The following is a 16733-nucleotide window of genomic DNA, read 5'->3' as shown; positions in this document are numbered from 1 at the left end:
TAACCCCCAATATGATATTTGCAGGCAAGGCCTTTAGGAGTTAATTGGGGTTAGGTGAGTGAGGGTAGGTCTCTGTGCTGGGATTAGCGTCCTTATAAAAGCCCTAACCCCCAATATGATGTTTGCAGGCAAGGCCTTTGGGAGTTAATTGGGGTTAGGTGAGTGAGGGTAGGTCTCTGTGCTGGGATTAGCGTCCTTATAAGGAGAGACCACAGAATTCTTTCTGCTATGTGAGGATACTTTGAGAAGGCGACTGTTTACAAGCCAGGAAGAGGTTATCACTAGGAACCAAATATGCTGACACCTTGATTTTGGACTTCAGAACTGTAGAAAAGTATGTCGAAGCCACTCAGTCTGTGGTCTGTTGTTAAAGCAACCAGAACTGCTGAAGACACCTGTCAAGTGCTCTTGATACAAGGCCTGACCTGAACAGAAACATTGGCCAGGGACAGCTTTGTAACTGGCCTTCCCATGTTGAGAAGACTGACTTCAGCAGTAACCAAAGGACATGATTTTGCAATGCTATACTTAAAAATTCAGATAATACAAGGAAAATAAATACCACTATTTTAAACTCACATTGCCTTATGAAATATTCTCTTTGATTCTTCTGTTGACTCCTCCTCAAACTGTCCATTTAAAACAAAAATCATAATACAGATATTCTTGCTGCTCATTGACCCCAGATGCACAGGTTCAGAGTAAGTTCTCTGGCATTTCTGTGCTGGGGTATTGATAAGATCTTCATGTGCATTTATGTTCTAGGAAGAGGAAGCTGCAAATGACGGTTCACGTTTAACAATGCATACCCCACTTCTGCACAAGTGGTGTGTGGCCCTTTTGTCCATGATGCCTCTGATGTTGGCAAGATGGTTCTGAGCTTTGTTGTCTGGTAGCCCTTCACATCTCTGAGGTTAGAGTATCTCCTGCTTTTCATTTCTGAAACCATGCCCTTGTAGCCAGACTGCGATCTTTCCCCATACATTTGTGCCTTTTCTTGTCCAGGATTGTGATGATTTCAGGTCAGTGGCTTTATTGAGGCTCTGCTGTTTGCCAGGTCTTTGACTAGGTACTGACAGAGACCCCTACCTGATGGCAAGGACAAGGAGGCCCTTGAGAAGAAACACAGACAAGGAAAATAACTAAGCTTTTTGGTAACAGTATTGCTGAGTGCTCGAAGCATAATAGTGATTTTTTTTGTTGTTGGTTGTTTTTCAAAGAAATTAACTTATATACATGCTAATATGTTTGTGTTTTTAAATGTGTACTAAAAAACTTTTTATATATTTAAAGAGATATTGTGTAAATGATGTAAACCATAAATTTGAACAGCTGGAAATGTCCTAGGCTGAGGCTGATGCCTTGACAATGCCTGCTGCAAGTGCCAGTGCCTGGGGCATCCAGCAGAGCCTTCTCCAGAGTTTCTTCTGTGAATATGGGCTGAGCACCCCTCTTGGGGGACCCTCATTCTCACAGGAGGAACTATGTGAGACTGTTCAGAATTTACCTGCTGCTTGGGGCTTGTTTGCTTTGGAGTAGCTGTGTAATTACCCTGTTTGTGACTGTAGTGGAGGTAGTAGGAATTCCTTGCATTACTCAGACTGGTACGACATGCACACCACAAGCCCCAGGATAACTCAATTTGTTCGTCTGTGTGGCAGTGGCAGTTACATACATATCCCAGTGCGGTGGTGAGGGAGAGCGTGGCTCCTGTGAGGGTGCCTTTCTTTTCAACTGGCAAACTGGCCAACACCCTGAGAAACTTGGGTTAATAATAACATAAGCAGAGGATTCATGATATCTGGAAAATGAGTTCATGTTCTAGACATTGCTTCTGTCTTCTAATCTCTGTATCTTTTCTGTTCTAACCCAGGTGCAACATTGGAGGAAATAAACCAGCATTGGGACTGGCTGGAACAAAATCTCCTCCATACCCTGTCCGTCTTTGATAATAAAGATGACATTGCCAGTTTTGTGAAAGGGAAGGTGAAGGTGGGTCCTTGGATTTTAATACTTCTCTAAAGTTCCTGGTCTTAAAACTTCCTTACAACTGCATCATTTTTTTATATTCTTACTGTTTTCTCCTTTATACCTGAACTAGCTGACTTAATACATTAAGTGAGATGAATTCAACTTGTCAACTCTCAAACTTTGCAAGTCAGTCTGAAATAAAAATACAGTCTCATCCTCAGGCCCAAGTTTTTGTTATTCTTTAGAAGTGAAGGTCCTTTTTTAAAATCTAAGGAAAAATACAATGTTAAAATTTGTTTTTACGTGCATTTATTTGACTTATTAATTTTTTTGCAGTTGTGACAACTTTCATTTTGTTGGACTTGGCATTTTCCTTCTCAAAAGAGGGTGCTGATTCTTAAAACAGACTAATTAAAAGGAATTAAACCCAATTAACTTTTGAGAAGGCCAGACAGGAATATTTTGGGAGGTATCTATTGATATTTCATTATGTAACTGGTTGCACTGCAATAACATGATAGATAACAGGTGCTTTAAAAACCTTAGACAGTGAAAGGTTATTTCTCATTCTTTTTTTAACTCTTTCATTAAACACTCTAAAACATTAACCTGTAATACAGGTTATAGGTTAAAACTTCCAGACCATTAATTTTGTTTGTTTTTCTACAAAAATTTGCTTTTCTAATATGTTTAAGTGCTTTAGCTTTTAGTGAAGGGTGATTGTCTATTGTAAAGGGATAAAATGGAAGTACTCTTTTCCTTTGGGGGCTGGGTATACTTGTGGGGTCAGTAGAAACCAAAGGCCTGCTGAGTCTGGGCAATGTGGCTCGTGTTCTGTGTTTTACCTCTGCTTCTAGCAGCTGCACCAAGCTGTGGTGGGTTCCCATTCAGCTTGTGGTTACCACCTCTGCCTAGCCCTACTGACTGTGGCTTGGTACCCTGGGTCTGATCACACTGGGACTTGCTTAGCTGGAGAAATTACTATTTTAGTTGCTTTTCATACTTTTTCTACTTTTTAAGTGTAGCATAGACTGGTGGTTCTTTGATTTAGGTGTTTCTTTTATTGATTTGGAGGAAGGAAATTCATATTTGCTACAGTGACTTTAGGAAATTTCCCTGGGGTAGTGGATGGGGGGATCTTTTCCTTTACTCTTGTAGATTTTTGTGACAAGGACCTGGAAATTAAGTTGATAAAAGTCAGATTAATTAGAAAAAGCTTATTAACATGTGCAGCATACATACATGTGAGAGAAACTCAGTGACGAATAACTCAAAGGTATAGTTAGATCTTGGAGCTTATTAACATCTTAAAGAGCGACAAATTTGTAGAGACCTGACAAGACAAAGCAAGCTGTGTTTAAGCTTTAGTGGTTGCAACTGTGGGAAGGTAAATGGGAGGAAATGAAAGGAAGATAAGGCTTATTTTAGTAAGGTTTGTTATAGATTTCCCGCAGTGTCTCTGGGCTGCTGAGAGTCTAGAGTTATCTCAGATCATTTGGAGTCTAATTTGTCCTCCTCTACAGAAGGGGGAGACACCTTTACAAATGGTTGGTGTTTCGGCAGATAGTAGGGGGCAGGCAGAAGGACTTCTTGATGTCCATTCTTTCTTGGTTCAGAAGCTTTCCTCCAAGTCTTATCCCCAATTGTCTTCAGCTCTAAATAATCCTCTTACCAAAGTGGCATATTTTAGAGTAGCATATTTGATCCTGTATGCTTCAAAGATAAAATGCTTTTAAAAATCTCCCAAGGAGGCCACAGGCCTGCACGGGGGCTGAAAACTAAGGGGTCTGCTGGTCTGAGATTGGTTGGCCACTGTGTAGTTTCTCCTGTTTCTCTGGGAAGATGCAAAGGCTCTGGAAATTGGAGCATTCCCATTTACATCCGAACATTAGACCCATCTATAAAATTTTAAAGAAATTCTTTGTTCTGAGCTGTGCCTGTCCATGGAAGTCAGATCTCTGTGTGGCCACCACGCTGCTGCATCTGGAGCTGTGGGTACCTTCTGTTCATCCATCACTGCTTGTTCTAGAGCCTTCTTAAAAAGGCCTTTCATGCCTCATGGTCCAGAGTAAGGGACTTCTAAAAATATTCATCTTCCTTAATTATAATTTTTATATTTTATAATGTCTTATTAAATGAAATATGAAAATGAAAACCTAATGAAGATAAAAATAATTTGAAACATTTCCAACCTTCAGGTTTATTTTAAAGATAACTAAAAATCCCATGTTAATCTAAATGGTAATACCCAGCTAATTTTCTAAATAGCTTGTATTGTGCAGGCTTTGGAAGCAGTTCCCCAAAACTCCCCAAAGTGGTTTATACTAAGGGATATATAACCTTTCATAATACCACACTTCCAAGAGTAGAAAGGAAGGCAAATGCTAATAAAGTTGAAGGGTAGAATTATAGGTATATTTAAAGCACTGAGTACCATATATGAGTCCTGGGGCCCTGGAATTCTTGTGTAGCTGCTCATGTGGTAACAAAAAAATTTATTCTCAGTGAAGAAATGTGCAGTGACTCACAGGAATGGGGAATCAGATTTCTGAGCTTGTTAATGAGTTATCACCTTTCAGAACAGTCTCTAGGCTAAAATTCTAGGCACTTCTACCACTTCACCCCCCCTCCCCCGATAAGAAAGGATCCCTAGTATTATTTGTTATTAGAAAAACAATCCTAGATTCAGAAGCTTTCCTTCAAAGTCTTTACTCCCAGTAGACCAGAATGCTTTGAAGGGATTCCTACAACTGCATCATTTTTTATTATATTCTTAACTGTTTTCTGAAACCTTGGCCAACAAACTCCTTTTCTACTGTAGAATACCACGTGAAATATATCAGGTATCAAACTGAACAGGCTTTCCCAAGATGCCACTGTGACATGTGGATTACTGTGAACTGAGGTCAGTCTAGGCCCTCAAGCTCATGAGACACTTTTACCACACTCATAATTACCTAGGGGAATGATGATTGGAGGTATTACCTAGAATAAGGATTTTTATCAAAAATTACCTTTATTCTGGAGAAACCTTTCTACACAGGAGGCAAACATCTAATTACTGAGAATCTGGTCTTTGCCTGTCCCCCCCCCCCTCTCTCCTGGAAGCCCTGGGCATCTATTCTATTCTTTAGTTCCGGAGATATTCTTCCGCTTCCCCACATTTGCTTTAGAATTGACATCCCTGTAGATTCTCTGTACATATGTAATTATATTTGTTCTTTTCTCCTGCCTGATGTTAATTTGATGGCATGACCAACCTGAGAGAAGCCCCGAGGGGGGAGGGAGAGATTTCCTTTCTATGCCTAAAATACAGACAGGCAGCTGTTAGCTTTATACCAATGATTTCTAACCTAACGAGGAAGATGCTCAGTTTTAACTTCTAATTCAAACTTGGGTAGTTCTTCAGGGTTGATTTCTTGAATGCACATACCTGAGCAGTCCCTTGGTCCTCCTATCCTTGGAGGGAAGAGCTAGAAGGTATCCTAACTAGAAATTGCTTGGTTGAGAATTAGAAGTCTGATTCACCCAAAGCCCCAAGGCTGGTAAATAGCCAAGTGAGAGACTTGTTCTTGATTTGCCATCCACCAGCTTTTTCTTTCCCACTGTGACCATGTTCCTGGGTGGTTGGCAAATGATCTGGTGAGCAGTTCTCATCCATCCTGTGAGTCTGTCATAGATTGAGGATGTATTCCTTGGGCAATACATTCCTGGTATCTGTGCTGCTGTCCTTCCTGCTCGCACCCCTTCCCGCACCTCCCCTTGCCTGCCTCACACACGTACCCTTCTCTTTCTGTGTCAGGCTCTGATTGCGGAAGAGACGAGCAGCAGGCTTGCGGAGCAGGAAGAGGAGCCGGAGAAGTTCCGAGAAGCTTTGGTGAAGTTCGAGGCCAGGTTCAACTTCCCAGAAGCAGAGAAGCTGGTCACCTATTATTCCTGCTGCTGCTGGAAGGCCAGGGTTCCCCGCCAAGGCTGGCTGTACCTCAGTATCAACCACCTCTGCTTCTACTCCTTCTTCCTGGGCAAGGAGCGTAAGTGAGGCCTGTGCTGGTGCCTAAACAAGTTACTAGCCTGAAGAATTAGAAACAAAAGATTTAAATAAGTGATTGTAATGATAACAGGTGGTACTTGCTTAATTTCAAGTGACTGTGCGGACAATTGTATTCAATGGTATAAGCTACTACCAAGAAGGGGGTTTGATTTGGTGAGAATTCACTTTTTCTATTGCCTTAAATATTTCCATGTCACTCACTCCATTTAGCTGCTAAAGCATTTTCATTATTACATGTTGCTTTGAAAACAGTGTTACAGCTGATGGCCCGTAATTCTGAAGGAGTGGAACATATTGCTGCTGCTTAAACCAGGGCTGTTTATGAAACTCATTCTGCCTGGGAGATCAGAATGCTCCGGAGAAGTAACTGGATACACAGTTGAAGAGGAATTTTTCACCTGGTCCTCTGGGTCTCGATTAGTCAGTGGCAGTCACCATACAAGGCAGAGGAATTCCAAAGTAAAAAAGAAAAAGCCACAAGTGTCATTCCCATTGACACTTCTTCCAGAACCAGATATTCTTTCAAGTGTCCTTACAGGGTAGTGTGGAAGCGGATGGATGGATGGATAATTTTTTCTGCCTGCATTTACATACATCCAGTTAAACCAATGGAAGGGATACCTTGAGTTCCGCTGTAGCCAGCTTTGCTCATGGGTGCCCTTTCTTCCCCATGCCTCCGGCTTCAGTTCTAATGTTCAGCACATACACCCTGTTTCCACAGCCCTTCCCCAGCCTGGAATGTGCTCTGACCTAACCTTTGTCATCCTTGTTCTGCTACTTTCTGAAATACTTCTCAAAATTAACACCCTGTCTTTCCTTCTGTTCCTTCATTTTTTTTTTTTTTAAAGATTTGTTTATTTATGCATACAAGAACTGGGGTACAGTACAGGCCAGAGGTACGGGGGGTGAGAATATTCACCAGAGACAGAGTAAGGAGCAGAACAGGAAGACTGAAGTGCACTGCTGAGGGGAGCAGTGGGCGAGACATAAGAGGTCTGCTGCGCCATGCGTGTAGCTTCCTGGGTGGCTGGGTTTTGAACTCGTGCTGCAGAGGCTGTGGACAGCTTCATAGTGCTGCGTCTTAACCCCTTGCACTACCAGGGAGGCCCCCCTCCCTTCATTCTAATCTGTACTTGGAAACTGCTGCTCAACCTTTAAAATTCAATTCAGATTTTATCACCTCCAGGGGGCCTTCCCTGGGCCCTATATTTTGTACCACACTTGCTTCTATTTTGGTCCTGTTAAGTCAGGGGTAGATTGTTTGTTTACATGTCTGTTTTCACTCTTTGAAAAAGCTCAGTACAAAGTAGATGTTTAATTGGTGAAAGCTGATGTGTAGATGGAGTATATGTGCATGTGAAGACTATATAGGAAAGCAACTGGGAGTGCTGAAGAAGTTTCTTCTAAGCCTGATGTAGAAACGTGACCTAAAATTATCAAAACACTGAAAACATTATTGCAAAATGAATGGAAAGAAATCATAGAAATAAAAACTTTCATCATCCCCTCCTTTACTTGAAAAGGAAAATGAGTTATTTCCTGACAGTTATCAATCATTGTCACTAAACCTAATTTGTTAGGATGATACAATTTGGGAAAAATAAATGATTCCTGCGTTTGACAGCATCTATCATTTTAAGCTGTTACATATGTCTCCTCCCCATTTGCTCAGCACCAGCACTTGAGCCTAGCTACCACTGTATTGGAAACATTTCTGAGAATAGAACACTTGTTTATAAAATGTACTATTTGTACTGTACTACTTTAAAAAAGAGTTCCATAATAACCACTTGTACTCTGTCTTCTATGACTCTAACAAGTGTCATCTGACCAGTCTAAATGTTAAGCCTGGTTCTCTAAACGAGACCATGAATAATCCTCTTTTGCACTCTTTTTTACCCCATAACTTATACCATGAATGCTGCTTTTGAAATATGCAAAACTTTTGCATATTTTGCAAATATTCAAGTTTAAGTATTCTTGAGAAAGTTTTTACATTATTAACTTGGTATTTCAGAAGGATGTCCCCATATGTGTACGGTTGTCAGAAACGTTCAAAGTTTTACTTAAATCTTTATGAAAACCTTTAGAATATGAGATAGTTTCTAACAGAGAGCATTCAAGAAGTTGCTCTGGCTTAAAAGGTATTTGTACTTCAACTTAAGGAAAGCCTGGAGCTGTTTGCTGACACATTTAAGTTTGGCTCAGATTTTAAGATAAAGCTTGTATTTGCTTTTTTTCTCTTCTAGTTAAGCTTGTAGTTCCCTGGGTTGATGTCCAGAAGTTAGAAAGAACGTCCAATGTCTTTCTGACTGATACCATCCGAATCACCACGCAGAACAAGGAGCGGGACTTCTCCATGTTCTTGAACCTCGATGAGGTGTTTAAGATCATGGAGCAGCTGGCGGATGTGACACTCCGCAGGCTGCTGGATAATGAGGGCTTTGACCTGGACCCAGATCTGCAGGAGCCAAGCCAGATCACCAAGAGGTAAGAGCGTCCGCTCCCGGGTGTCCCTCACCTGCACAGGGGGCCGAGCTGGTGAACCACAGTGACTTCATGTGCTTTATTAGCCCTGCTTGTACTAGCTTTAAATTTCCCTTGTGGCATAATACAGATTTTCTTATGCTGCTAATTGTGACAGAGAGGTAATGACTGGCAGTGATTACTGTTCATTTCCTATATACAGTAGACTTTGACTAGTAGATCCAATTCTTTTTTTTTTTTTCATCTATTCAAAATTGCTTTTCTTTCTTTTTTTTTTTAAAGATTTATTTATTTATGCATACAAGAGCTGGGGTACAGGCCAGATGCGTGGGAGGGTGAGAGGATTCACCAGAGACAGAGCAGGGAGCAGAACAGGCAGACTGACTGAAACACACTGCTGAGGGGAGCAGCGGGCGAGACGGGAGAGGTCTGCTGTGCCATAAGGGTTTCTCTCTGGCTGGCCGGGGATTGAACTTGTGCTGCAGAGGCTGTGGAATGCTTCATAGTGTGGTCCTTAACCCCTTGTGCCACCAGGGAGGCCCTCAAAATTGCTTTTCATAAACATATTTCTAAAAAATGTAATATGGGTGGCTTCATGATAGCATTCTCTTTAGCATTATGCTTTATTAATGAGCATTAAGAAATTTTGTATTTTCATATTTAACTAGAAATATGACTTACTAATAGTGAATGTTTTTTGTTTGCCTTAAATTGGTACCAGTCACAGAGACTTCTGAGGTAGTTGCTTGAATTACTTGTCACTTCAACTTCATTATCTAGTTCAACTTTATTTTCTAAAATGCAAACTGTGGTGTTGGAACTTGACTATGATTTCTGACTGTGGGTCACAGTGGTTACTGCAGAGCTGATAAAAGGCACAGGATTACAAAGGACTCCTTTGGAAAAACAGGTTACCTATAAAGTGCTGTCCTGGTTGGATGTTTTTGATGTAGATGCAGAATTAACCTACTATTTTGATACCACTTCAGTGACTACTGGTCATTGAAAACAAAAAACAAAAAACAACAGAAAACCTTTTTCTTGTGGCAAAATAAGCATATCATGTAATTTACCATTTTAACCATTTTTAAATGTGTGGACCAGTGGTATTAGGTGCACTCGTATTGTGCTGCCATCATCACCCATCTCAGGGACTCTTCCAGAACTGACACCCTGTACCCACTAACCAGTAACTCTCCATTCTATCGCCCCTAGTCTGCAGAAGCCACCATGCTACTTTCTACGAACTTGGTGATTCTAGGTTCCTCATAGAAGCAGCAATAAACCAAATATATTTCTTTCTGTGACTCCTTTTAATTTCACTTCTCATCGTGATCTTAAAGCCTTGCAGCTGTGAACATGAGTATGCAGGCATCTGTTCCATTCCCTGCTTTTAATTCTTTAGGGTCCGTGCCCAGAAGTAGACTCTCTGGATCTATGGTGATTCTATGTCTAGTCATCTAAAATTTTTTAAAAAGTATTTATTTGAACATTCCTATTACTCCTATATGTGTACTGTCATCTCTGAACGTTTGGGGAATGTATGTCCTAACTAGAGGTCTCTGAATGGCACCGTTTAGTTTTTGTGTATTCAGAAGAATTTAAAGGCCCTCTCTGCTTTGTGCATAATTTTAAACTGAGCACCTATAGTCAGAAGGTAGGCAAAAATAAAAGCCAAATACTCGGAATTTTTTCTGGGGGGCGGGCGGTGGGTAGGTAAAATTTAACAAGTTTCACTTGGTTCTGCATCCTCTGGTGACCTGACGTGGGACAGTGCTGCTTCTCACTCCTTCATGAGAGGGGACCTTAGGGCCACTTCTCTGGTCCTCTGACTCCGGTCTGGAGTTCTTCCGTGTGCCTCCCGGCCCCTTGCTTCCCCTTCACCTCATCTAGCCCCCACTTAGAGGGCCCTATTGTAAAATGATTGTGACCCAGTGCAGTGAGACCACACTCTGCCATATTTCTGCACATGTCTCTGTAATAACTTGGCATATGAATCCTGTTAGTCTAACTTACAAAGATCTGGCAAAAAAAAGAAATAAGTCTCAGGTGTCTGAGTTGCTAAAGGGCTTGTGTAAAACACCAATTAAAGCTTTTCACACTTTCCCCTTGTTTGCACACAGATGCCTCAGTGTGTGGGTCACAGCCACAGTCTTGGGAGTGGATGTCAGCTCATTGTCACCCTGTGTGTCCTGGTCAGCCCCATGAGCGCTGACATTTCAGGGTGACTCCTCACCAATATCCTGATGTTACAGCTCCACTTCCAAATGTGGTCTTTTGGGCTTGGATAGAAAGGGGAAAGAAGAGGAAGAATAAAAGTCTGTAGCCTTGTAGACCCTTCTGGTATATTACCTGTTAGGAAAGAAATGTCATCAGTGTTGGCTTCTTCATTCGCATTGCAGAAGTCAGGTGGATTCAACAGGCTGCTGTCCTCTGCCTTCCACCCTGGCAGCTATTAGAAAGCAGGGGAGAAGAGAGAGATACAGAGAGAAGGCCCTGGTGGTAGGCAGTGGTGGAGCCTCCTGGGTCCCATGGGTGCCCTAAGCTGGCCCCATGTGGGAGAGCAGAGTTTGGTCCACAGCATGTTTTGCTGGTCACTGCACTTTGACTGACTTCCTCCAAAAGTGAAAGGCATGTCATTGCCTACCAATTCCTTGCTGGTTCTCACTTGTAGTTCTCTGTCATGGAGACATAGGCCTGTGGACACAAACAGGTAATGACTCAGTCAACTTGACATCCTGCCAAGAGAGCCCAGGTTTTAAAGTTTAGGAAAACAGTCTCTTCATGATCTGGGCACAATTAGAAGTGCTGGAATGCTCCTCAGGCTCTTTGTTGATAGGGTTTTTCACTTCCCTTCCCAGATAACGGCTTTAGAAAGCTGACCTTGGGCTCCAGAGGGCGATGAGCTGTCTGATTAGGGATTAGTCATGCTTGCTGCTTGTGCTCTCTCCCGCTGGACCTGGGGACACAGAGCACAGCCCGGCTGCACCTCCAGGAAGAGCAAGGAGGATGGGACGGTATAGTCACCCAGGATCTGGTCAGACAAGGTGGAGCTTGGCAGGATTCGGGAATCATCTGGCGCAGTCCTCATGCTTCAGGGGGCCCTGGGCCATGGTTTCTCCAGGCAGCAGGGCAGAATCCAGGAGGGAGAGGGGACCTCCATAGAGAGTGGGGAGGGAGGGAATTGATTTCCCTGTCCTGATATTTACAAACAAAAAATATTTCACTCTGAAGTTGTGAATGATGGGTGAGAAAAGTGTGTCTAACTATTTTGGGATGGGGGAGAGGGTAGAGAAGTGATAGACTTCATTAAATTGAGAATAAATAATATCTCTTCATTAAAATCTGTTTTGATTGACTGTGAATGCTGGAGGAAAACTCAGTTACTGCAGTGTAGTGAATGGAAGTTATTTCCCGTCACGTAAGTCTTTTTATCAGAATTTAAAGGTGAGTGGTATCTGCTAAGGGGCTGGTGTCCTGTGTGATGAAACGTCACCCCCTTGTTTGGCTGATTCTTCACTCTCTGGCTTCCTCCTGCCTAGATTTACCCCCTTACCTGCCATTCTGTTTGTGCCCCACTAGGAATGCTCAGTCTTGCTCTTTAATGTTTGTGATTTATGTCCTGATTGTAGCTGAGTCCTCTTGAACCAACAGAAGCTTCTCACATAGGAGGGCCCATGTTTCCCAGTCCTACAGATCCCTAGCCACTCTGGTTGTGGGGGCCTCCGGGCGGGGGGCAGGATGGGGAGAAGCGGACCAAAGCAGGAGCCTGTTGTTGGGAGTGAAAACACCTCTCACATGCGCGTGCTGTAGCCATCCTGCCCTGTCGGGGTCAGTGTGGATGTATTTTCAAAGGAAATGAGGGCCTGGCAGGTCACCTGTTGCCTGTTGTCACGTCTACGTCCCCAGTGGTGTTGGGCTGCTTTGTGCCCGTATGTGCTGCCACACGGCAGCACTGTACTTGCACTTCCTCCAAGCTCTTGGGATCACAGAGTAAAGATTTTTTTGTTTTTGTTTTTGTTTTTTTTAAGGATTTTTTTTCAAAATTTTATTTATTTATTTATTTATTTATACAAGCACTGGGTACAGTCAGAAGTGCGGGAGGGTGAGGGGATTCACCAGAGCCAGAGTGGGGAACAGAACAGGCAGACTGAAGAAAGACACGGCTGAGGGGAGCAGCGGGCGGCAGGAGAGGTCTGCGCGTCTTGTGGGACCCTCTCCGGTGGCTGGGGATCGAACTGGCGCTGCAGAGGCTGCGGGCAGCTTCGCCACCAGGGGAGGTCCCAGAGTAAAGATTTTTTTTTTTCTCTTTTTTTTTTTTTAAATAAATTTTATTTTTATATTCCCCATACAATTGCAACGCCCCCATTCTGACCCCAATCCCTCCCCTCCCGCCCCCCACCCCCCAAAAAGTGTCCCTGTTTCATAGTTTTTTTGTTGATTTTGATTTTCACTTTCTTATAGTTATTTATTTTCCTGGTCCCTTATTTAAGTTTTCTAGATTCCTGCTATGAGTGAGACCATCCGGTATTTTTCTTTTTCTTTTTGGCTTATTTCGCTGAGCATGATCCCTTCCAGCGCCATCCATGTTGCTGCAAATTGCATGTGTTTATCTTTTTTGAATGCTGAGTAATATTCCATGGTATATATGTACCACGTCTTCTTGATCCAGTCATCTATTTTTGGGCATTTGGGCTGTTTCCAAAGCTTAGCTATTGTAAACAGTGCTGCTATAAACATAGGGGTGCAGGTGTTCTTTGGAATGGATGTTTCTGTGTCCTTTGGGTAGATACCTAGGAGTGGAATTGCTGGATCATATGGAAGCTCTATGTTTAGTAGGTCCAGAAATCTCCACACAGCTCTCCATAGTGGTTGGACCAGTTTGCACTCCCACCAGCAGTGCAGGAGAGTTCCTTTTTCTCCACACCCTCGCCAACATTTGTTGTTGCTAGTTTTTTTAATATGTGCCATTCTCACTGGTGTGAGATGGTATCTCATGGTAGTTTTGATTTGCATTTCCCTGATGACAAGTGATGTTGAACACTTTTTCATATGCCTGTTGGCCATTTGCATTTCCTCTTCAGAGAAGTTTCTTTTTAGCTCTTCTGCCCATTTTTTGACTGGATTATTTTCTTTGTTGTTGTTGAGTCTCATCAGCTCTTTGCAGATTTTTGTCATCAGTCCTTTATCATTAGTGTTGGGTGCAAAAATGTTCTCCCAGTTGGTGGGGTTTCTCTTTGTTTTTGTTATTGTCTCTTTTGCTGTACAGAAGCTCTTTAATTTGATGTAGTCCCAGCTGTTGATCTTTGCCTTCACTATCACTGCTTTGGGTGATGTGTCTGTAAAGATGTCTTTGATGTGCAAATCCCGTAGTGTTTCGCCTATATTTCCTTCTATGTATTTTATGGTTTCAGGTCTTATGTCTAGTTCTTTAATCCATTTTGAGTTGATTTTTGTGTATGGTGTGAGGTAGTGGTCAAGCTTCATTCTTTTGCATGTAGCGACCCAGTTTTCCCAGCACCATTTATTGAACAAACTTTCTTTGCTCCAATGCATAGTCTTTGCTCCTTTGTCAAAGATTAGTTGACCATAAATCTGTGGGTTTATTTCTGGATTTTCTATTCGATTCCATTGGTCTGTATGTCTGTTCTTGTTCCAATACCATGCAGTTTTGATGATTATGGCTTTGTAGTAGAGTTTGAAGTCTGGGAGTGTGATGCCTCCATTCCCTTCTTTTTTTTTTTTTTTTTTTTTCAGGAGAGCTTTGGCTATTCGGGGTTTTTTGTGATTCCATATGAATTTTATCAATAATTGTTCTGTTTCTTTGAAGAATGACATTGAAATTTTGATTGGAATAACATTGAATCTGTATATTGCTTTTGGTAGGATGGCCATTTTAATAATGTTTATTCTTCCAATCCATGAGCAGGGGATGTCTTTCCATTTCTTTGTGTCTTCTTCTATTTCTTTTAACAGTGTTTTATAGTTTTCTTTGTATAGGTCCTTTACCTCTTTTGTTAGATTTATTCCCAAATATTTGATTTTTTTTTTTGTTTCAATAATAAAAGGGATGGTTTTTTTGATTTCTTCTTCAGATTTATTGTTTGTGTATAGGAAGGCTACTGACTTTTGCGTGTTGATTTTGTATCCTGCCACTTTACTGAACTGGTTGATTAGTTGAATTAGTTTTTCTGTGGAGTTTTTGGGGTTCTCTGTGTATATTATCATATCATCTGCAAATAGTGATAGTTTGACTTCTTTTCCTATTTGGATTCCTTGGATGTCTTTCTCTTGTCTTATTGCCAGAGTAAAGATGTTTTGAGCAGGCATATGTGAAAAATGCAGTGTTTAATGCGTTAGCTGGGACAGTGAGGAAAAACGTGTGTACCTGGTCTCGCTGCCTTGTATTTCTAGTTATTTCTTTGTTTCCCTGAGTTTTGAATGGCGTTGGGCTTGGGAATGCAATGAAGGGCAGCTGGAAGTTTGCGTTTCTTCCTGAGGCTCTCTGGCTGCCGGGACACAGTTACCCCAGCTGGGCAGGGACAGTGGCTCCAGGCTTTCTGCTCATTTGCCAATGGCAAGAACTAGCACACTGAGCTGTCTGGGGAAACATTGGCCTTGAGGCAGCGTGAACCTGCTGACCCTAGTAGATTTGGGCGTGCAGGACAGATGACATCATGAGGTGACAGTTGGCACAGAACATGTACTTTCTTCCCAAAAGCATTCTAAAAAGTGAATGAGGGAAAAGAGAGGTAAACCTGTTTTGGATACATCGTTGACTAATCTAGGAGAGAGAAATCTAGTTCTGGGTTACAGAAAAGCCAAAGAACTATCTGCCTTTTAATTTATTGGGTCTGATGTTTTAGGAAATAAATCTGAATTTTAAGTGTGTGCCTATAATCTAGAATTTTCTGCATACTTGGTTGCATATTTTAACTTCAGCTTTAATAAAGACGTTGATGTTTATTCATCCATATTCTAATCAATCCACATCTGTTCTCCACATGGGTATAGGTTCATAAAATGGCATGTGTGAAGGCAGGGGGATTTGTGGCACCTTCCCTTGCTCTTCTCAGTTGTGGTTTCCTCTCGGAGCAGTTGCTTTGACAGTGCATGCCAGCAGTGTGGATGGTGGGTAGCAAATATTGTTGGGGTTGCTAAGCTAGTTCCTGTCTTTATAGGGGGGCTTCTGCAGTGCATAAAAGACCTTTGATTAGCTACACAGTTGCTGAATGTTAAGGTCTGACCCATGTCTGTCCGTTATCTCTCTGGGAGGGAAAAATGGAAGCATTCAGCAAGTACTAGAAGGTCTGACAGGTGAGTTGTGACTAGTGGACTTTGTTTTGATGCTGTTCGGAAAAAGGAGTTGATATATTTAGCATTAAAACTACCACCTGCATTGAAATGGACCTAAAAGATGGGGTGGTCTTATTCTGAGCTCCTTAAATGTTTTTCATTTGGCAAGTCGTCATTTCTTCATGTCACTTATGTTAGAAAGTTAAATATCTATAAAAACAGAATTAAAGGCAGAATTCAAAGAGAATTTTCTAGTGGGGTGGAAGGAAAATAAGAAAATCCCTCCTGCTGCTCTCTCCTTTTGTAATTTGAGGTCACTGGTCTCTGAATAATGAAACAGCAAGACAGACAGATCATTTCAGTGGAAAAAAGAACAGCCTAGAAAGCAGAATGGAGACTTTGTGTGTAGCATACCCAGGCAACTCAGAAGCCACAGAGAAGGGGTGGGGGGTGGTGAACTGAGCTATTTGGCTGAGAAAGCAGGTGCACTGAATAGAAGTAAACTTGTTTTTAATGTCCCTCAGATAACTGAGCACCTTATTCTTAATTTGAAGGGTTGGGCACTAAATATGTGAGTCTTTATACCCTCCCTGTAGCTCAGCACGAGCTGCTGTGACTTATCACTGGCCATATATTCATATCAGCTTCAGCATCTCCTGGGAGGGCAGGGTTTGTGCTTCCAGGAAGGAAAAAGACAACATTTTAATTCAGGGGCAATTGGAATGACATTTGTGAGATATGTGTCATTAGGGAGCACTGGCTTTGCCTTCCCCAAAGCCAGCATGACCAGACTGCTTTTAGAAAAAGCAAGAGCTTTTGGGGCCTCTACTGGTGGTGCAGTGGTTGAGCGCTGGGTTGCGAAGCTGCCCGTGGGCTCTGCAGCTCCGGTTCGATCCTGGGCCACCAGCGAGGGTCTCACATGGCGCAC

The 16733-nt window shown here is 42.1% G+C and overlaps 1 protein-coding gene across 4 annotated transcripts in view; it reads left to right on the top strand.

Moving 5' to 3' along the window:
• TBC1D8 (TBC1 domain family member 8) overlaps positions 1-16733 on the top strand; it is a 108771-nt gene that overhangs the window by 58849 nt on the left and 33189 nt on the right. For all 4 annotated transcript variants that reach the window (XM_037527978.2, XM_054701911.1, XM_037527979.2 and 1 more), the window contains exons 3-5: positions 1874-1992; positions 5774-6002; positions 8272-8512. In XM_037527978.2, the coding sequence (XP_037383875.1) occupies positions 1874-1992; positions 5774-6002; positions 8272-8512 (589 nt within the window). The remainder of the gene's footprint in view (positions 1-1873; positions 1993-5773; positions 6003-8271; positions 8513-16733) is intronic.

The sequence above is a fragment of the Talpa occidentalis genome, unplaced genomic scaffold (assembly GCF_014898055.3).
Source record: "Talpa occidentalis isolate TD23 unplaced genomic scaffold, MPIMG_talOcc4v2.1 talOcc4.5, whole genome shotgun sequence".
NCBI classification, from domain to species: domain Eukaryota; kingdom Metazoa; phylum Chordata; class Mammalia; order Eulipotyphla; family Talpidae; genus Talpa; species Talpa occidentalis.
Note: the sequence above shows the minus strand (reverse complement) of the source record. Positions and strands in the feature narration are given on the sequence as shown.